This window comes from Syngnathus leptorhynchus, chromosome 8, assembly GCF_054491065.1.
Source record: "Syngnathus leptorhynchus isolate UIUO chromosome 8, UIUO_Slep, whole genome shotgun sequence".
In the NCBI taxonomy this organism is placed as follows: domain Eukaryota; kingdom Metazoa; phylum Chordata; class Actinopteri; order Syngnathiformes; family Syngnathidae; genus Syngnathus; species Syngnathus leptorhynchus.
In genome coordinates this window covers 8,887,364-8,909,911 of record NC_141202.1, presented here as the reverse complement: position 1 = coordinate 8,909,911, position 22,548 = coordinate 8,887,364, and the positions used below count along the sequence as shown (strand labels likewise).

Here is a 22,548-nt window from a genome sequence, read left to right as displayed (position 1 = left end):
ACGAGATACAGCAAATGGCTTCAAAAGAAAGAATGGCAACTGTAATTTACATTTCTACAGGTTGAGTTTCTAAGGCTAATGGACTATTCTGATGGTCGGCTTTATCTAATAGGGTTACTATTTTGATGGTGGTAGTGCACTGCAGAGCTGATGTGAGCTCACACACTTATGTTTGCTAAATTACTCAGACAACATAACCAAACATTGACCGGTAAAAAAAATGGTTTCTACATGCACCTAATGTTTAGATCCTAGTTTATCCCTTTAGAAATGGCTGGATAAATGGATTTATTTATTTATTTTGCAGGAATTTTAAAAAAAATTACTCTTCGAGGTGTGTTATAGTTCAACAAAAAAAAGAACCAGCGACAAATTCAGGTCAGCAGTTGTTACTCATTTTTCTACAACAACCTTAAAAATGCTGGGTTAAAAATGACGCAATTAGGGCAAAAAAAATCGACCGACCCAGGAAACTGGGTCATTTTGTCAATATGACATGCATTAGACTGGAGTCAGCCGGGCTACTCAACAGGCCACGTCTCCATGGTGGACATGGTAGGCTCAGACAAGTTCACACGTGCACAGGATTTAATATGAACTGTAAGAATATACATATGGCCAAATGCTTTTCATCATATACCATCATGTGAGGAAAATGATGCTGCAGAAAATTGTCTCGACTCTAACCAGTGAACCTCTACTCGTTACTTAAGAGCGTCTTTTCGAATTTAAATTGAAATCAGTCAGGGTCTAATCCAATCAAATTGACAAACAATTCTCAATATGGTGTAGTGAAGTTCCCATGCCAGTGTGAAATAAAACAGCATTATTTAAATTAAAATTAAGCAAAAGCAGTTTTTTTGTATTGAGAAATCTTACAAAACATTCAAGACTGTGTTATGTTGATTGACACAATTGTTCTAAAACTACCCTTTAAAAGTCTTCCAGAGTGTCCTTGTACATAATCATCTAACAAAATCCACCATTTCCTCCTGTTTATGACACTATTTATGACAGAGTAGCTCCTTGTTCCGCTGTGTGAATATTTGTGAATGAGTAAGCAAATCAAAATTTTGTGAATAATATCTATCTATGTCATATTTGATGAAAAATACACAAAAATGGACCAGGGCCCCACTCAAGGTGACAACTTCATGATAAAATATGATTAACTGCATGACTAGAAAACAAAGCGCCACTCATTTATGTTGCCTTCTGTGCCTCTTCAATCTCCCTTCACAGAGATAACTGGAATTCCAGGAGATAGTTTTACCTTAGATTTCCATGTGTTGCTGATTTAGTTGACATTGTGTACCAGACGCATGACTGACAATAATGTCATTTCCTTCCTACTTTTCAATCAAAATGCTTCAGACATAGTCGTTAAAAAAAATCTGCAGAATCGTTCTTGTCGTTGAATGTAAGGGTCTCTGGAGGGGAGAAGCAGCAGTAATCAGTTCAACAAAGAGGATTCCTTACTTCAGTTGTGTTTGAACCCTGACGGACAGCAAGTATGTGGTTTGTTTGGTTTCATCTTCATCTTGTAGATTAAAGCTAAAGGTTACAAAGTGGATCATGTTTCGCAAGTGAGATAGGGAGAACCATCTCACTTCATCTGACTTATTACAGGGCCTTTTGTAAGTCCCCTGTCCGAACCTGCAGGTCTGTTGGCAGCAAAGAAGTCACATTCTACTGAGACCCTTTAGGGACCACTAAATTTTACAGACATGCTGTAAATTCGGTACTTCAGTTTGGAATCATCTGTCTGAACACACTAAAGTACCTGGAAGTCACTGTGCTCGAAGCAGATATTTATATTTAAATTGAATTGTGGAAGATTTCCTGTGTGGTTCCGGTGCCAAAGATTACAGGGAGCCCAATCACTACAGACCTGTGGCCCTGACCAATCATCTAATGAAGACCATGGAGAGGCTCATCCTGCAACACCTCCGCCCGCTGGTGAGCTCAGCGCTGGACCTCCTGCAGTTCGCCCAGCATCAGAGTGGAAGACGCTGTCAGCCACTTGCTATACAGATCCCTCTCTTATCTGGAGCAGACGGGAAACGCTATGAAGGTCATGTTCTTTAATTTCTCCAGTGAGTTCAACACCATCCAGCCTGTACTGCTGAGAGAGAAACTGGAGGGGAGTCGGATTGGACAAGTCGTTTACTGCATGGATCATCAACTACCTCACAAACAGCATGTAAAGTCTCATTGTTGTGTGTCTGATGTGGTAGTCTGCCTCTGGTCACTGTTCTTTCACCGTTCCTGTTTAACCTCGATTCATCAGACTTCAGGTACAACCAGACCACTGCCACCTGCAGAAGTTCTCGGATGATACGGCCATCATTGAATGGGTACCAGACGGGAGCGATTGTGAAACGATAGATAGATGGATTTGGATGGATGGATGGATGGATGGATGGATGGATGGATGGATGGATGGATGGATGCATGGATAGATGGATAGATGGATAGATAGATAGATAGATAGATAGATAGATAGATAGATAGATAGATAGATAGATAGATAGATAGATAGATAGATAGATAGATAGATAGATAGATAGATAGATAGATAGATAGATAGATAGATAGATAGATAGATAGATAGATAGATAGATAGATAGATAGATAGATAGATAGATAGATAGATAGATAGATAGATAGATAGATAGATAGATAGATAGATAGATAGATAGATAGATAGATAGATAGATAGATAGATAGATAGATAGATAGATAGATAGATAGATAGATAGATAGAATACACACACGTGTTTGTGTGAGTGTGTGTGTGTATGCGTGCGTCACCAGACATGGAGACGTCACAGATGTTCACTGGCACGTGTCTCGAAGAGCATACGTCACCAACCTGCAGCATTCATGTTCTGCCAGGCCTGGAGTAAATGGTTTCCTAAACCCTTAATTATGTCTGACTTGTTGCCAACAGAATGATGGCCATGGAGGGGTCAGGTAATCCAAAACTAACCAGCTCAGTGCTCACTAAATACAATTAAAAGACTGGCTGATTCGTAACCTCTCGACTGAAACGACAAAAAGGAAGTGGCCAACAAGTCAGTGTTTAAATTGAGAGTAAATAACTATTAACAAGCTACAAAATGACTTATTTTATATTGACATTGTTAAGTGATACTAACACTGTACTTGTATGCCTAAAAATAAAAAACAATGCAGTTCTGCTTATCATATTTTGGTTTGTTTCAGATCCTGTAGCCCTTCCTTGGCTTGTAAATGGTGGATGTTGCCCAGATGAGTTGATTATGTCATGGATGGAAAAATTGCTTCTGCTGTAAAGTAGACCAACTGTGCGATGGCAAAATTGATGGCTCATTTATTTAATCCGAAATAGGCAGGGGGAAAAAAAAAAACATTTACTGTTTGTGTTTGTGTTTTTGTATTTATACCTGAAGGCTCAGCAGGCCCTCCTTTGACCAATATATTAATATACAAGTACTGTATGTACTGCACACACAATTTCCCCAAATCACCTTAAATCAGAAGGGGGGGGGGATGGAGGATGCCCAGGCAAAAAAACAGGATGTCTGTATAATATTATTGTTTGCATCCATGTTTTTGTGTTGATGTATGGAGAGTTATTAATATATAGGTGAATGTAAACACATCCACACTGGATATGAGTCATTTGAAATGAAATGTAACTTAGACCTGCAGACATACATTTGCATCATAAATGATGTGCAAGATACAGAAGAAGAACCAGATGAGTGATTGATGAGTAATTTTTAATTGTCTTCTCATACACATTTGAAATGAATATGTAACTTGGACCTGCAGACAGACATTTGCATCATAAATGATGTGCAAGATACAAAATAAGAACTAGATGAGTGATTAATGAGTAATTTTTAATTATCTTCTCATACACATTTCTTTTATGTCCGCAGATGTAATAGCTTCCTTTTTTGGTATAGGGCAAGTGGGCCAAATTCTGCCCTGTTGCTTCTGTAAAATCCTGGCAGCAAGATGCATGCTTTTATTGGGTTGAACAGAAATTTCCATTTACTCATTTCGACTGCATCCTAGATTGTGTCACATCAGCATAAATATTAAGTTTGATAAATGCAGAGTCGAATAGGATGAATGTGAATTCTGAATTCACTCATTAGGGCTTGCACTTGGCACTATACAGAAGGTAGGAAGTTATTGCATTGAATGTCTTGAACTTCCCCCTCTGACCATAAATAAGAGAGAAGTTATTCTAACAGTTTGGAGGACGTGCTCACAACTTTTCCATCTGGCTGACTGGAAAAATGGCCAGAGTTTGTCCTCCCCCATCTCCCAAGTGACAGATTGCATGCACTGTCCTCAAATCAACCATCTTAAATAAATCGGCACACCCTGAAACAATAAAAGGCTAGTTACCTTTGATGGCTGGACACCTTCTCTATTCCAGTCTAGAAATAAGAATTTCCAGGGTGGAGTGTGATGAGATTTCTCCGACTGGAACTAACAGTTGAAATACCTATTTATCATCATTTACCTTTTTTTTGGAATAACATAATGATATGCAATAAATAGCAGAGACTTGGTCCTTTATTTTTCAAACCTATTTCTTTCACGTTAGACCGATGTCATCCCACTGTATACTACTACTTTGATTCTACATAACCTGATGAAAAAATACTCCAGCTAAATACACACTAATGAGGAATTATTATTTCCCTCACAAGCACTCTCTCCCTGACTTCTGATGTGATGTTTTACTTGTAATTACACCTAATATCAGCGGTAAATTACCGCAAGCGGTGTTCAGATCAGGGTCATCACAGTCAATTACAGGCCGAGATGTGCAAATTGTTAGTGGCTCATGCAGGGCAGCCAATGTGTCAGGAGGCTACGATTTTTTTATAGTAAGATCTAGACATTGTGCACTCCAAAAGGAAAAAGGCTGGGAAATAATGAACGACATTAAAGACATCACAGTTTTCCCCTCAGCCTCCTATTATATCGTTCCACTCACGTTTCCACTGGGTCATTGCACAGGTGAGATACTTTATTGCATGCTATTTTTTCATCTTTGAGTCTCTTTAATACAAAGACAATCCAATCACACAAACATAATATCACAAGGTCTAACTGAGGTATCTACATTGCCTATACTGGTTGAAGCAAAAACTAAAATATGTAAATCAGGACATAAGGATAAAGGTAAGGAGATTCTGTTATAGCTTATTTAATCTAATAACATCACAGCACCTTCTTGCAACCATGGAGGCATCTCCACAAAATCCACCCTGCAAAATATGTATTATGTCACTTGAACACACCAAACCATGGTTTGGAAGAGTTTTGATTGACTTCACTTTTGTATCGACATCATAACGTCTCTGCAAATCAATCAGATAAAACAGCAGTCAATGTTGTCATTTTCTAGTTCTAATTGGCACTCCAAACTTCCTCTGGAGAGCTTCCACCAAATCAAAACACTTCCATCTCAATTTGGTTTCTTTGGCAACATCACATCACAAAAACAATTGGGAAACGTTAACTTAAACCATGTGAGCAATTCCTAAAAAACGGTTCATCCTCCAACGTCTCAGAGGGATTACATTTTCATATTTTTGACAACATTCACCCTGTGACGACGGCACAATGCAGCGCACGATGACAACTTGATGTAACAATGCAGAAAGCAGAATCGTTTTCTAATCTATGAGCGCATGACATTAGAATACTGCCAACAATCCTCTCATTTTACTGCCATGTTGTGGCAAGTAATCAGTGTTTGTTCCATATTGGGGCGGCCATGGGGACCGGGGAGGCCCTCTCCACCAAGATCAGCTCATCAGGGTTGTCATAAGCCTTGTAATGGAACAGAAGGTCTTGAATAGCCCGCTCTTCAATCTATATGTAGAGAAGAACAGAAAGTCAAGGAAAGGAGACGTATTGAAAATTGAGGGCAGGAGAACCACACTCGCTCTGAGGGTGAAAAGAAAAAGTGCTGACACTAAAAGATGGATCAGAATTCACATTTTTGATAATGACAAACAGAAAGTCATAGGGGGTCTTAGGAAGGTGATGAAAGAAGGCTGGCAGTAATATAACTTAGCCAACCTTTTTTTCCAACCAAACGCGGTCAGAAAATTGTCTGCCACAGAGGGAAAGGGAGGCAGGCAATTTACACTGAACGCCACTACATCACATCTCATTGTTCCCGCTCCCACAATATTGCCGACATTTCTTTTGAAGCTTTTACAGTCTACTGCAGGGTCATCGAATAGTGACCCACTTGCAAAATCTGGCCCACCGGTTAGCTGCGGTGTTTTGTATTGTTCATTAGCATTAAGAGAGCAGAATTTAATGATAAAATGTGCTTTGGTTGAACACTTCGGCGTTAAAATATACATTTTAAATTATACAATTATTTTTTCAGTTTGTTTAATTTTGTTTTGGGTCTGTATTACAATAATCTTCAACTGGGATTCATAAATATACTGCCTTTTCTTTGATTTAATTTAAGCAAGAGCATGGAGAAGTAGAACTACCTCCAAAAAAAGAGTCTCTATATAGTAAATTCTCATCTAACTCAGGTGGGCCTGGAAAGTAAGCCCGGCGATAAAAGCACGATGTGAACCATAGTCTTTGGGGGGAGAAAAAAAAAAAAAAGGCTTCAGAAGGTGCTGAAAGAAGGCTGGCTGGAATGATTTTTTTCCAACCGTGTTTGGAATATAGTCTTCCAGAAAGGGAAAGGGAGACATTGGCTGTGGTGTGTCATGGCATGTGTCGTTCAAAGAAAGCACTACCACACGCAGGCAAGCCGTGCTACCTGGATGAGTGCCAGCGGTTTCTCTCGGCTGCGGATTAGCGCCGCTTCCTGCTGCTGCTCCTCCTCTACGATGGAGGCAAAGGTCACCAGGGAGGGGAGGGGTGGGCTACCGACTGCTCCCTTCACCCAAGGCCTGAAAGGAGAGACGGGTGAAGTATGAGGAAAGAGACGGTGTATGTCTCAGTGGGAGGACAAAGGGTTATGTGAACATATACTGATGAGCTTCTGTGTGTGGAAAAAAAAACTGCCCATTTAATAGGGTGTCACTGTGTAACCCAGCCTGAATCTCCATTTGTGTGGTGTGTATTTCATTTCCAACACTATTAAGACAAGATTGTTGAGCTTTAAATGATCTCAAACTTGGATAAGAAAAGACGGCAGTCATTTTACCACACGACACTTGAAACACTGTGTTCAAAAACTGTTTCATAGACCAGAATGTCTATTTTTGGTGACATTTAAGTTGTCTGCGTTGTTACATGGTTAGGCATTTATTTGGCTTTTCAAGTCGAATAAAAATTCTGACATGACAAAATACAGTAACTCCTATGCACAGGGAGACGGGACTAAGTCCTGCTGCAAATGCCAAAAATCTGCAAGTAATTGACACCCAACCCCTGAAGAAAAGTTTTTCAATTGCCAAAAGATGGCAGCAAAAAAAAAAAAAAATCCACTCCCTTCAACACACTTTCTTTACATGTCACATGATAGCGCCAAAGCAATGCTGTTATTGCTTTGGCCTAAACACAAAAACAGAAACAAAGTAAAAAAAAATTGGTGAATAACAATGGATCAGTGAAAGAAACACAAATTAACAAAGACACATATGATGCAATGTACTGAAAATGACCTGAACTACATTTTGCTTTTTTTTTTTTTTCTTCATCCTTGCTATAGTTTCATATGTAAAATCTATGTAGTGAGCGCAGAAAGTAATTAATTCAAAAAACAGACGAAAGGGGGGGTTAAGATCCTGAGACTAGAAATGCATATCAACGAACACAACACGGGGCTGGTGTGATTGGTGCGGCTGTTTCTTGAGTCTTCAAGGAAAAGAAACCAGATACCTGCTCCCTCTTCTGTATGATATAATGTGACATGACGGGTGCCCTTATCAATTCTTATTACAATCACGAGTTTCACTCGAGACTCACACAGCTGTTTAACATCTGGAGTACTCCTTGAAAATCTGCTGCAGGGTAAACATACAGCACAAGTATGATAGCAGAGATGCAACTTTCCGGACGAGCAGGAACTAAGGAAAAAATGATAAGATTTCCGCCTCAAAGGGTCACAGGCTTTCAAAAATATTAAATATGGAAACCCATCTTAATAGTTGTGTGCGGGTACATAGGGGAGGCCTTTTTCGACACAAGTGGTTTTTGTTTGTTTGGTTTTAAGTCAGGTTGACTCTTTGTCTAAGGTCAGGTCAACCATGCTGACCATCACTGAGCTGGGTCAACCTACTTCCACTGGAGTTCCATTTTCTTCACTTCACTTACAAGTAGTGAGTTAAATATTTTCAATATTCGTTTTTGCATGTAATTTTATTGGGGAACTTGTGATTTAGACCAGTGTTTCCGAACTTTCATTGAACCAAAGCACGTGTTTTTCAAGAGGAAAAAAAAACGTCCCCCCCTAAAGTGTCACATGTATTTGCTCAAATAATGTTGACTTTTCAATGTTATGTCACTTTCGGGACAATTTAACAAATTGAATTCAGAGCCATTGTAGGAAGACACATAAGGCGGTACCAATTAAGTGAAATTGGACCATTTCCTATGGTACACCCAATGACCCCTTGTGTTTGCCCCAGTAGTTGGGAATCACTGGTTTCTGTACAGTATTGAGTAAAGTACTGTTTTGTGACAACAGCGCCTCCCAGTGATAGCAGAACACACTACAAGTAGTTAACTTACCCAGGTTTCTCCACCTCACTGCTGTCAGTGGATTTGAACGCCACTCTCCTACTAACAGGTGTGACACTGACAGGGAACGCTTGAGCACTTTGGCCCCTGTGAGTCCCAGGCTGCCCCGCTTTGATGAGTATGTTCTCCTCCTCCTCGAGCAATGCCCGAAATGAGTAAGGTGATGGTTGGGATTGGAGGGATGTTGCCCTGATCATGGAAAAGGATGGAGGAGAAAACTGAAACACACTGAAATGGTGGATCTTTGCTGAAATTGAATGATAAGACATAACGCACATGAATAAGGCACAACATAAACCATGTATGGCGATAATGAAATGAACCACCTCTCTTCCTAGAAGCTCGGGGATCAAGCCCTGATGACAATTGACACCAAGCCTAAAAAGTTGTTAATTTTATATACTATGTCGCAATATGGTGGCAAAGCACAATTGTTGTTTAAGTGAAACTCCTCAATGCACATAAAGTAGCTCCTTGAGATCAAAATGTCAAGAGGGTGGCAAAGTTTTATGAGCACAAAAACTCAAGAGGACAAGCTATATTGAAAATGGATGGATGAATCCTGGAGCACGCTCACCAGGTCTTCCCACTACTGTTCTTGCAAGGCGTGAAGGTTGGTTTGGATGCCGTGGACTCCACAGTGGTCTCTTTATTGGCCAAGGACAACATCTTCCTTTGCTTTTGGGACAGTTTTGTAGAACCAGGAGAATATTTGCAGAGGGGAGTGACACTGAAGGCAAAGTGGGTGGGCATACCAAAAATGTTATGTGCACTGCAAACAGCAGCTATGTAAATACATTTTATGATATTTTACCTTGCGAGGCTTTTAGGAGCTGCTTTAAGGGTCTGCAGAGAGTTAGCTTCCATGTCCATGATGGTTCTAAGATCTAAGACTGGAGGTGGATGGGAAGGTCTACAAATTGAAGTAACACAGTCAGACCACAGGACTACAGTAGAATTAAATTTGTTAACTTTGGCAGGAAACGTTGTCCTAACCACCCCTTAAAAATAATGCAGGAGAAAAATAGCTGCACTTCAAATTACTTTCTTGCATCATAGCTCAAGCCTGCTTATTATTCCTGTGCAATAACTGATTGTCAGATGCTTGGTATTTCTAGAGAAATCTATTGAAACACACAAGATTATGAAATCATTATTTGGTCAGCTGGAAGGATCATTTAAACTCTCTCTAAATAGTCCTGTTTCAAAATTCCAATTCTAAACCTTGTTGAAACATTTTGGGAAATTCCCTGTTCTGTTACAGCACATTGTCCTAGTTTAAAAAAAAAAATACAAAAATCAATAGATTACTCATGTGAGTACTGATGGACTGTTGTGGCTAGGGTGTCACAAGTTTATCTCTTAGGGCCTGGGGTCTCACTTATCAAAGAGTGCGTAAGATTCTAACAAGAAGACTATGTACGCACAACGGCTGAACAAAATATCTACTGTTCATACACATGCAAGACATTTTTCCTTAAGTCACAGAACTTGGCAACTCGCATGTTGATCCCACCATCTACAAGCCCAAATCTGTGTGCGCGAGGCGGGCACATCCGCAGGGATGTTAAATGGGGCGTGTGGCTTAAAAGGTTTGGCAAAGTCTGCTTAATGGGATGAACTAACAAAATTCAGTAGTGTCTATCTTACCCATAACGGGTCTTTGGAATATCTTTTGGACCAGAGCTAGGGGGAGGTGGGTGGCCATCCCTTGTTAATGTACCGGGTGGAGTCTTCATCCTCGGACACGAGACCCTCTCCTCCTGTGGAAAAGAAACCAAATTATTTTCCAGTTTTTAACAACAACATGTGCCCATTACACTAATAGCAATCCAACACTAACCACAGCTCTGTCATGAAATACTGGTGACTGCACATCTCTGGGGCTACCCAGGCCAATGCAGCTCCCCTCCGAGTCTGACGTGAGCAGCTCCTGCAGTGACTCTGTGGAGGTGCCTTTTCGTGCCTTCACCAGGCATGGGGAAACTGCTGAGAGCAATAAGTGCATGTCACTAAACGTTTACATTTCAAGCTTGTGTGAGTGTCTGTGCAACCACACCTGTAGCAGGGGGGCTTTGAATAATATCAGACAGAGTGTAACCTCCTGAGCTGTCAGAGCGTCGCCTTGGTTTCTTTTTGGCCTTCATCTTGGCTTTCTTCAATAGTACTTCCCTGTGGATGAAGGGTTTTTAATTATTCAAAAGCAAACATTTACATTTTCTCTTAAGAGGAACACATGTTTTTCAGTATTGTTTGTTGTGTTGTCATGCTACTGAGATAAATGTATATCATACCTCAATACTGATACCAAAATGATACTATATTAAAAGCATGAAAATAAGAAAAACCCTGTCTTGCTCTTTATTGTCCATGTGTTCTTAGTTACAGGAGTTGATTTAGTTATTTTATGATAATATATTGTGATTGCTGTCAATGGTTGGGAAGGCTAAGGCAAAAGGAGTTTAACTATTCAGGCTATTACAGGGGCCCTTTAGTCCTGTGTACCTGCGGGATTGGTCCAGTTCAGATTCTAGTTTCGAGCTGAAGGCAAAGTCAAAATCCTCATCTTCGTACATCCTCAGATCTGGGGCATCAGGATATGGAGTGACAATTCTCCTACGCATTGCTGGGATCTGAAATCAGATGTAAAAATTTAAATTCATATAATAAATATTTATAAACCGTCAGCCCCCGCCCCCCCAAAAAAAACAAATTTCCTCAAATGACTCCTGATGTTGTTTGGTTTAGCCCCTATAAATTGGAAGTCACCATAGTGGATGACAAGTTTTTACACTTGATGCTCTTTCTGACAACACCCACCCATGATAGTGGCTGTGGACAAAATGACACCTATAACTTATCATTGCAAATGCCCTACAAAGGTGAATAATTGTTCAGCATTGTTCAAGGCATGATTTGAAACATGATTTAAAAGGTGTCATTTTCAGGGCTAAAGTTGTCTAAGGCTGGCTTAACACACACTGTTTTTACCATTTTCCAATGTTTTTCCTCGACTAGCCCTGTTCATTATTCACACATCCTCCTTGAGTGTCTGAACTTGAAGTTGATGGAAAAACAACAAAACACCAACGGCAGCGATAAAGTCAATATACTTAAAAAATAAATACAAATTGGTACATAATCTCTGATAGAAAATACCTCTGAATTAAGTTTCTAAGAATAACATTTTCTTAGAGCACATCTTTATCTATACGATATAAAAACAGCAGTGGCAAAATTTATAGGACAGATGTTAGGTGACTGACCATCCCCTTGTAGGCTGTAGAAAGCTCCAGAAGCACTTCATCACTAAGACAATCCAGTGCTCTAAAGATATCACAGAAAATAATATATCATATAGAGTAGAGACACAAGTAATAAAAATAGCTCACTATTCATCCAATACCAACTCTATATATTGTATCGCTGGCGTTGGGCAGATATTTCTATAACCTTCACTTCAGGAAACCAAAAGAACAGCATGCTTATTGTTAAAATTAATAACATTGTATCATCAAAGAGACCAAGACATTTTCACATTCAATATAAAAAAACATACACACACACACGTGTGGAGTGCAAACTGACGAAGAGTATGGATTTGTGAGAAAATGTTCAATCTATCAGATTGTGAGGTTTCGGCTCGACGCCTGCAATACTTCCAGAGAACTGACGGTTTAGAAAGACAATTGATGCCACTGCATAGCTATTCTGGTTCTCACTTTGACTCGAGTAGCACAGCCATGTTCAGCACAATGAACTGAAAGCAGGAGAGTTTAAGTTGCTCTGCGTTGTACAAGGAGGCAAATTCCAGCAGCTCTGCTGCATTTTTCAGGGTTACTGGAAAGAGCACATTAGAAAGGTTACCATCAGGCACAAGAATATCAGTTTCTCATCAAGTTAAGTTAAAACAGAGCGGTAACATTTAAAGCATGAGCGCAAGGGCGCTTTGACGTCAATTTCAGTCAAAAGCATGATCAAAATTGCAGCGCTCTGAGATTGATGAAAAAGGATGGAAGCCTCACTCGTTAACTAGAATATAAGAATAGTGATGGCCCATACAATACATTAGTGCCAATTAGTTTTGTCACTAACTCACAGGTTGACAGAATATTTTGATTAATAACATTGGCTTATTCTTCACCAATATGTAGCAAAAATAAACAAGTTGTATATTGAAGAGCAATATCAAAAAGTATTTACAATTGTAATATTTCTATGACCTATGTTGATCATTATATAAAGAATACGGCAGAGAACCTGGGTTAAAGTTTACTTTAGCAAGAGAAATTTTAAAAATACAAACATGACTTACAATTCTCTGTGATGACAACCTCGCACATTTCCTTTAATCGTGTGATCAGCAGCTGATCTGCTATAGCAAGCACGTTGCAGACAAAAAACACGTTTGTAGACTCTGGAGTGAGAAGAAGAAAAGCACATTTGAGTTTCATGTGTATTCATTTCCCAGGGAAATAAAAACATTTAGAATTACAAATATGTCTTTCAAGCATACAATGTGAGCACTTACCTTTAATGGTGGGACAATCGTCTGTGTAAATATACTCGAGAATGACAAGTAGAACGTCTGAGGTGGTGGGCATCTGAAGTGCAGTACAAGCTGTTGCCTGAGGGAGGAAACAAAGCATCAGCCCTCGAACTAATGAGATATGCCAGGACAGGTTATAAGCAACTGTTTAGCAAGATGGTTACTAAAAACAAGCACAACAAACCTCAATCCATGAACTGCTCAGCATACTATGGAAGTATTCTGCAGAAATTGACACAAACATAGGGGAAATGAAAATTGACTTTCTAATTGCCCTTCTCTGAGTTAGCCATTTCCTAATTTACATAATCACCGCCTTCATAAAAATTTCTTAGCCCAAGACTATTATGTCGAAGTCAAAATATACAAGCAGAGCTGCAGTGTTTGTACATAGCTTAATCAGCAGCATGATGTTCATATTGAGTGAAAATGTCCTTCCTTGTTTTGAGAGACTGGGCTCCTTGGGAGCATGCAGCCACACATCTACCTATTCCCTTGAGCACATGCACACAAAACCCCCCCCCCCAAAAAAACAGTTTTCATATATTGATGTTTTGTTTGTTAGATTGGGTTGCTCAATAAGTCAAAGTCAAGTCAAAGTTATTTGATTCAATCCTCTGAATATAATTTCACACTGTGCACCAAATTATTATGCAATCATGTTTATCAAAGATTTTTATAAAGTCTACACAAAATACACCCAAAATAAGTTTTTGGGGTGTAATTTTCTTCATACCTTGTCTCGCACAGAGGACACTTTTATGGCACGGGAACTCTTTGCCATCTTCTGATTTCAGAGTAACATCACATAGGTAGGAGCTGCAAGCCACAAGCAGAAAGGAGGATGTTACTTTTTTTTTTTTTACACTCACCAAATCAAGTAAAAATCACTCTGGATATCATCATGCAGGGTTCCCTCATTAATGGTTCAATTTTTGCAGATTCACTCTGTCAAGGACAAACTTAACGCATTTTGGTATGTTTTTCTTCCTTCTAAGTTAGTAAAAAAAAAATATATATATATATATATTTTTTTTTCCAAGGGGAAATTTGTTTTACAAAAACCGAGACCATGAAAATTCGACAGCTTGTCACTTATGATCAGCAGTTTGCTATTTATCCTACATTTTGCATTTTAAAAGTTACATTCGTTAAGTCTAACAAGCGTTTAGACAGGAGGGAACTGTATGTATGTATGTATGTGTGTGGTGGAGTATAAATTTAAATCCCCCCAGAATAAAAAAATTAAAAAGCCAACCTCTACTTTGAGTCACTTCACTTGTAAAAATCCCTTATAAAAATCACTTGTAAAAAGTGCAGGAACATTGTAGTGCATTTTCAGAAGACCAACCATTTATTTTGATTGAACTTAAATTTGTTGCCAGTTTTCTTGTCGATAACATGGATCTTTCCGCCCTCACATTTGACACCATCCAGTCTGTTGAAGAAAAATAAGATATCATGAGTGAAATAAATAAGATGTCAGGTAGTGTTCAGAACATTTCACTCACCGTGCAGACAGGATGCCCAGGCCGAGCTTCTTTGCTACCGCCTGTAAAGTTTTGACTGGGTTGTCCCCTCTTTCATGGGTACTTTTGTCACTTTTACCTTTCCCCTTTTTGCTGGGTTTGGAGCCTTTGCTTGTGGCCTTGTTACAATCACCTTTGGCTGCAAGGGGAAGGGAGCGGTATATTTCCAGTGCTGAGCGACCTCTAAGACCTAAGGTCTGCAGGCCGCTGATAAGCCTCTCCTCCTCTGAATCCTACCCAGAAAAAAAATGAGAGCACTTACAGGACACAAACAGAAGATGAAAATCTGACCTAATGGAACATAGTCCAAAAATAACAATGATATTAATTATTTTTCCATACCTGGCTTGGTTCCATCATGGACCCATGGTGTTTCGGTTGCGCACCGTGCACCAAGAGCTCACAGTTATCTGTGTAGATGAAGTGCAGGGCGTACTCCAGCATTTCCGGTGGAATGTTCTCCAAAACTAACAAGTCGCAGCCCACAGCGTCTTCACTCTTCTTCACTTCTTTATCAATATCCTCATTGATCCCACAAGGCTCAGCCATAAACTGTTTACGGAAGAACTCAGACCTCATTGACAGGATATATTTGTGAGCTGGGAAGGTGCGATTTCCAGCTTGAAGTGTTACATCATGGATACTGTCCATTTCATCTGCTTCCTCCAGAAGTTTCTTGAAGTGTGTGGCAAAGGAGGGTGAAGAGACACTGGGAATCTCATATAAACTGGAACAAAGGGGGGAAAAAAAAGTTTTACAATTTATTTACGTTTAAATTATAATTTTATGAGCCATCTTTTTCCTTTGGCATTATTTTTGTGTTGGGTTTAGTCAATTCAGTAGTTTTGAGCACAAAGTGGTCGTGAGGATTACAATACTGAACGCAGTAATCCGCAACCTTAAAGCCCTTTCTCAGCAGTGGGTTCTGCACGATGCAAATTTGCGGACTTTGCAAATAATTACAATGCTCTTTGTGTACAGTCTTTCAAATACTGAGTCTAGTGTTTTTTCTCCCATTATGCTTCCTCACCAAATGGCAAAATGGCTCTTTTGCTAATAAAGGTTGCAGACCCCTGGTCTTTTATGCAATACAATGATTATGTACCTAGTTTTGGGGTCAACTTGAAGCACTCCAAAATTTCGACCGTTGGAGTCCATGGTGATACTGACAGCTCTGTGAATGTAGGGAACCTTTTCCAGACGAATTCGCTCAAACACTGAGCCAAAGTTTGAATGTCCACAAACCTCTACATTCATCTCTGATACATGAATACACATACATAAGAATTATTAGAATACGTAAGCACAATACTTTAAAGTAATCAATAGGTTTCTTGATAAAATAATAGACGTAACAACTTTATGTGCTTCATCAAAAGTTATTACTATTTCACTGAATGTACCTTTTTTCTCACCAAACTTTTTATATTCACCAGCCCACACGCCGCTGAATCCCTCCCCGTCCTGAGTCACAAACATCATTCCATTTTTGCTGAGAGCAATGTCGGACATGAAAACCTGGCGCCCATACGCCCACCGGCAATGTCTCATCGAGCTACCTGAGGAGCGCCAACAGAACACCTGACAGGGATGGAAAAATACAGAAGTTACTCAAAAATCTTAGTCATCATTTCCATCTATAGGCCTCCATCGAGACAAGACCGGTTGGGTTTGTATATCTGTCCACTATGCACCAATAGGATGTTAGATAACAGCAGAAACAACAAAGCTACAGTAAAATATAAAACAGTATAAGTCTTAATAATCATAGCCAACCGTGTCCGTCACATCAGAAGTACTCAAGAGGAGCGTATACTGTTTGATTCTGATGTCCATAAGACAATTACAAGGTAGCGCTGTACAATGAGTGTCAATTGAAGAGGCATCCAAATGGTTTTATTTCTTTTTTATTTGAAAAATTAAAAATTTGAAAACCAAATACTAATTTGATTTTTGAGAATCACAGATAAAAATGAATGCTGTCATGGTCATTTTAGTTCAAAGAAAAGTATTTTCCTGTTTTACTTTTGTCTGCACTTACCCGACCAGCTTCATCCAAAGCCAGAATGGACAACTTTTCTCCCCCACACTCACTTAGAATATTGGGGTTCACACGATGGTCGAGATTTCCACCACTGACCAGGACTTTTTTGATGTTGAGTTGCCTGAATGGATGCAAGATCAGACGATCATCATTACCCAAAAGCAAGCAGAAAAGAGTATCACCTTGTTATAAGCATCACATCAGTGAGTGCGATATAGTTGATTTCTTATTTAAACGGGGATTTTATAATCTCCCACAGGGTGCGTATGTACTTTTTTTAATTATTATGCTCTGTCGGAGGCAAAAATAATGACTAGTGATGACAGAATGAGGAAAATGTATGTAAAATATTCGCTTTTGCTGTGATGGGCGTTTTATTGACCTTGATGCCATTTTTTTGCACTGGTAGTCAGTCAACAGGTAGACGTCTCCTTTCTCCGTCACTATCACAGTAGCGCCGCTACTTGCGGCAGCCATTGCTATGTTGACATCTTTGTGGTGCAGAGCAGATACCTGCCGTGGGACTGTTACACATTTCTCCCCATTGGGGTCCAACAGGCAACCTGAAAACCAAGCAAATTGGTGGACATCATAATAAACTCCACAATAGATCTGCAATGTTTTACCTTTCATTTTAACACAGAAAGCGGATGGATTATCTTTAACCACTATAATTTGTGTCACCTAGCCACACCAAGTTTTTTTTTTTTTCAGGTCTTACCAAGTTGCCCTCCATTGAGTCCCATTGTATAAACTGCCTCCCTAGTCCAAAGAACTGTGTGAAACCTCCCAGCTCCGACTCCAATTATAGTCTTCCCTTTTAGTGTCTTGGAAACCACCTAAAGACAAAAAAATTAGACAACTAAATAAGACAAAGACATTTGTAGACTTATGGGGTTCATAATTACAAAAAAATAAATAGATAACAATTTAAACAACTATCTAATATTCACCTGTTTAGGAACATGTGCCGAAGCAGGTGGAGGAGTCAAGCCGAGCTGGTGGTAAGTGTTGAGTCCAAAAGCGTAAACATTGCCTTCTTCGGTCAGCACTACTGTGTGGTCTTTAGCTGCTGCCACCTGAGAGCAGTGTTGGGACATCAGGCCCTTCACCATTCGGGGAACCTAAAGTTAAGTTAGAACATGGTGAAGCAGAGTGTGTGCAAACTAGAGAAAATGCTGCTTGGATATTTTATACGTAGCTAGGATGGGCACTATACATTGATGAAAAAAGTCTCACCAGGTAAGTCTGTTCATCTCCATGTCCAAGCCGTCCTCCTTGTCCATGTCCACAAGTGAAGACCTGACCTTTCTGAGACAGAAACACTGAATGGAACTTGCAAAGCACCACCTAAAAGTGTGATAAAGAAAACCATTAACGAGTTGAATTAACCACGTTTGAAGGCTCAAAATAAAATGAATAAAAATAATGGTCACTTTTACAGCGTAGACAGGACATCCATAAATGCGTTACGGGGGAGGGACAAATACAACTCATCTCTCAAATTGCTGTTTGCACAAAGACTTGTTCCAATTTGACCCCATCATAGACGTCGCCATCTCTTTCCACATCCATCAGCCAAGGCTACTTGTAGTGATAGTAAAATACTTGGCCAATAAAAAGGCTGGCGGACAAGTGGAAAAGTAAACATCATTACTAATACATGGCTCTCCTCAAACATTCAATAGAGCACAAGGATGTTTTGCCAAGTATGACATTGATGTGGACATTCACACACATCATGGTTGTTCATTTAATTAAAACATGTCAATGTGGAATTAATATTTAACTTCTGGCACCTGTTGCATTGGAATACGACGACAAGGGGAGTAATATGTGGAGCCGCAAAGTCATTGCGCCACCATGAAATTAGATCTACCTGCGCTGCAATGGGATTCATGAAACGACCCAGGATGACAAGTGATGACAGCACTTTAGGAAAAATATTCAACACAAGCAAAGGCACCCTGTGCCAAACAGGCCAGAATCCCGTCTCTCCAATTACACATAAGAGCCCTCCATGTGACAAATAATGTAGGAAATTGAAAGCCAGGTTGGCACAGCCTGGGAGTTAACCATACAAACACAGTCTTAAGTGACAAACCAAAGTCGAAAATTGACATTTACAATACCCTCTGCTGACATCATTACGTACTTCCTTTATCAATGAAATGTTTAATGTGGTCGTTAACGAAACAGACATTCTTGTATGAGCTCAATAATTTCCTCTCTCCTCCAGAGAGATCGTTGCATAACACACAACTCAGGAGACTGTGTTTTGCTGGGGTACCCAGGTGGTGTCCTCATTGGCCAAACTGATGATGCCATATTTTTATGCAACACAAACTGTCCTGTAGTGAGTTTGGATTTGAAGCAGGACACTTTGACTCATGCAACAGACATTTTTAAAACATGGGACTAAAAATACGGAATGTTTGGTAAGAGCAACCAAGTTGCTAAAAACACAAAGCCAACCTGCTTAATATAAACTCCAGTCCTGGGAAACACATCCACAAGCTCGGGGTGTTGTCGACTCTCTTGATTACCATGCCCAAGGCTGAAATTAGTATTATTTCCCCATGTATAAACTTCAGTCGGGTCTGTAATGCGTAGAGAGAGAAAAAAATACAGTTATAGGTAGAAGCAACCAATAATTAGTATATACATTTTCAAATATGGTTCAGTGCTTTCATTAATGTGAAAGTCGAGTATTTATTAGTATTAAGTGAAACATGAAATTTACCAGCATTTTTTAACACAACATGAGGTGGTCGGTCCTTCATCACCAGGTCCAGAGTTGAAAGACCATCCTTATCCTGAGTGGAGAGGACTCCACCGCGCTAGACACATAAAGCATGAAAACACTCTCATTAAACTTACTAGAGCTAAATTTTAAGAGCTCACATTAAATAGCTTTTACAGCAGCCTGTTGATCGATGACCACCTTGATGTAGTAAATCTCAACTTAAACATGTACCTTGACAAGGGAAAGAAGACAGTGGATCTGTCCATAGAAGACACTGCGGTGCAGAGGAGTCCAGCCTGATTCTTTGTCCTTCACTGTCAAGTCAGCCTTCTTATTTTCCAGCAGCCACTCCAGTAAGGCCTTTTTTCCCAGTGAGGCAGCCAGGTGCAATGCTGTACGGCCAAATTCATCCCGCAAAGTTGCTGCATTGTGGCAGTGTGATGTTAAGAAAGCTCGCAACTGTCCTTCCGAGCCACTCGTGATTGCTGCTATCACCTCATTTGCATGCTGCAATGAGCGGCATTTTGGAGTACATTCTGACAATTCCAGATTCATTCTGGGCTATCCAAAATCTTCCAAATAAGGCCTACAGTCTTTTAACACTATCCTAAGTTACAAACTGAAACAAAGACAAACCAACATGCAGGAGCAATCACTCGTGCACGTTGCAGTGACAATTTGTAATGAAACAAGGCTTCTCTTGATAAGGGAGAAAAGTGCATTGAATAACACAAAACAAAAGGTTGAGCTGGCCGTGCTGTGGAGTGCTAGAATTGTGCTTGTGTTGAGGTTCCACTGCACCCTAGCAACCCCAGAGACTGTGTGACTTGCTCAGTCTACCATTTCAGGAAAATACAGATCACAAGCCGAGGTTTTTGCCTCATAATGACCACTAAATAAACAAAATCAACCTGTGTTTTGTCTTCTGTACAAAACCATACAATATCATAAAAAAATAATTTGTTCTCTCATGTTCTTTAAATAATTTACAAAAGGCAAATCATTCACGAATTCCTTCAACGTTGACACTGCTGTCCAACCATCAACTTGAGGGGAAAGCCGACCTTTCCCCTCAAAATTCACGTTGTGCTTTTTAAAACTCCATAATTGAAGGAGAAACCTGTAAAAGAAAAAGTGTACAAATGATTTCATTAGATGAAAGTACAGCACAATTTAGAAGTTGGTTCAAATGTGGTTTGTGTCTGGAAAACATTGGGCTGCTTGATCTTCTTAAGGCTGTAAACGTAAAGTGCAATGGAACTGCATCTAAGACTCCAAATGCATGAGTAACATGTTTGTCATATTGATCATGATAACTTGGCTATGATGTAACAAGCGCAGTCTGGTGGTTAGTTTCAATTGCAGGCCGCATCATATTGACTTTGTCAAACAGACGAATTAGTTAATTTCGTCATTTAATGCAACTAGCAAGCAAAAGTAACGCCTCACATTAAGTAAGTCATGTTACATTTCAATAAGGATATTATGCTACTAGGTAGGTTGACTGACACATCATCACAAACTAGCATAGCCGATACGTAATACGAAATTGTATGAAAAGCAATCTCATTACCTTCCGCTAGATAAAGTAAAAAGATGAGATGGTATAATCGTTGAAATTAAACATGTATATCCACTGTTCCATAGCTATAAATATCTTTCACGGTGCTGAAGCGTAAATGTATCTGGGTCCTTGCCCATCCGAGTTAGACAACGCTCGATGAACAACGAGACCTTTGATTGGTCAATAATTCTGCATTTGAGTCTCCTATTGGATGACTTTTTTGGGGACCCCGACGTGCTCTGTGACGTAATAGTAATTTTGCAGCGCTGAATTTTATTTTTGACCGATTGAATGAAATCCAACATCAATTAAGAATAGTTACAGGAATACATATATATATAAATATATAAAATGTATATCATATAAAAGAGAAACAACAACCAACAGTAGACCATCTTAAAGTAATGTAGGACTCCTGTATTTCTTTGAATTCATTGATGAAGTTCTGCAACGTCAATCAAATTAATCATTTAGTAAGCATTACTTAGATATTTTTCGAAAAGAAATCCACACCGTTGATCGAATAAGTATCTGACAAATTAAGGCTTACATTTGTACATTACTATGTGGGATAAATGACGTTTTTCTTGCATTTATTTAAGACCCGGTTCAATCTATGTGGGGTAATTGAAAATGCAGTCACTGATGATAATGCCAATAAAATCAAACATTAAGTATAAAGATAGTAACTAAATACTTCTATTTAACTTTCATTTAACCGGGTAAGTCCATTGAGAACAGTTTACAATGCCGACCTGATTGCAGACAAAACAAGAACAGTACAATCTGTGTCTGTAATACTGTAACTGTTCTTTACAATTTTTTTAATCTTAAAATTAGTCCATATGTGGTAATGGATTGCTTTCAGCCCCAAACCATGCTTCATGGAAATACTCCGATAAATGAGACGCTCAAAATACGAGGGTCACGGGAGGGTGAAGCTAGTGTTACACAGGGATCCACTGCAGGGCTCCCAATTATGACATATTGATGAGTGCACTCTTACCTGACCAACATAAACTTAAGCACTAATGTGAATAATGATAAGAATAGGAATGGTAAAATATGTTTCCAAATGTTCTAAAATATTTTGAAATAAACATACACTTCAGAGAAACTCAGCATGGCTTAATTGTGCACATTTTCTCCCCCCCAAAAGATGTCCACAGTTAGGTCGCTATAATATTTAAATGTATCATGAAATTGTCGCTAAATTTGTTATAGTGAAGTTTCTCAGGGGTCTCAAAAATCCTAGTCACTAAATGACACTTTAAAGATAATTAAAACTAGATATAGATTTAAATGTGCAACCACAAATTAGTATCAAAATCCATCACACAACCACCCCTTTCAGAGGCGAATAATGGTATGGTCCAA

At 39.3% G+C, this 22,548-nt stretch overlaps 1 protein-coding gene across 3 annotated transcripts; it reads right to left on the bottom strand.

The window, feature by feature from the left end:
• Positions 1–3,905: 3,905 nt before the first annotated feature.
• Positions 3,906–21,335, bottom strand: ibtk (inhibitor of Bruton agammaglobulinemia tyrosine kinase). 3 transcript variants are annotated; one of them, XM_085918797.1, is made up of 29 exons: positions 21,181–21,335; positions 19,839–20,727; positions 19,605–19,701; positions 19,337–19,461; positions 18,101–18,211; positions 17,815–17,985; positions 17,583–17,700; positions 17,244–17,424; positions 16,859–16,982; positions 16,233–16,398; positions 15,923–16,076; positions 15,160–15,544; positions 14,800–15,050; positions 14,640–14,726; positions 14,025–14,107; positions 13,473–13,510; positions 13,271–13,367; positions 13,055–13,156; positions 12,462–12,579; positions 12,006–12,066; positions 11,245–11,372; positions 10,799–10,911; positions 10,583–10,728; positions 10,390–10,502; positions 9,554–9,652; positions 9,317–9,469; positions 8,731–8,928; positions 6,812–6,944; positions 3,906–5,889 (listed from the first exon to the last, which is right to left on the bottom strand). In XM_085918797.1, the coding sequence occupies exons 2-29, from the start codon at positions 20,160–20,162 to the stop codon at positions 5,764–5,766; spliced, it is 4,002 nt and encodes a 1,333-aa protein (XP_085774923.1). In that variant the 5' UTR covers positions 20,163–20,727; positions 21,181–21,335; the 3' UTR covers positions 3,906–5,763. The 3 variants fall into 3 exon arrangements, with proteins under 3 accessions (XP_085774923.1, XP_085774922.1, XP_085774921.1); XM_085918796.1 differs by having other exon boundaries at positions 3,907–5,889; positions 10,583–10,725; positions 16,221–16,398; XM_085918795.1 differs by having other exon boundaries at positions 3,908–5,889; positions 16,221–16,398.
• Between the last annotated feature and the right edge of the window lie 1,213 nt (positions 21,336–22,548).

Bases quoted from the DNA above. Each gene is read 5' to 3' on its own strand.
- ibtk (XM_085918795.1), bottom strand. From the start codon at position 20,162: ATGAATCTGGAATTGTCAGAATGTACTCCAAAATGCCGCTCATTGCAG. The intron at 15,545-15,922 runs GTACATAATCAT...CCTTTGTTCCAG, and splicing joins CAAGTTGACCCCAAAACTAG to TTTATATGAGATTCCCAGTG. The intron at 5,890-6,811 runs GTAGCACGGCTT...CTCTACATATAG, and splicing joins AACCGCTGGCACTCATCCAG to ATTGAAGAGCGGGCTATTCA.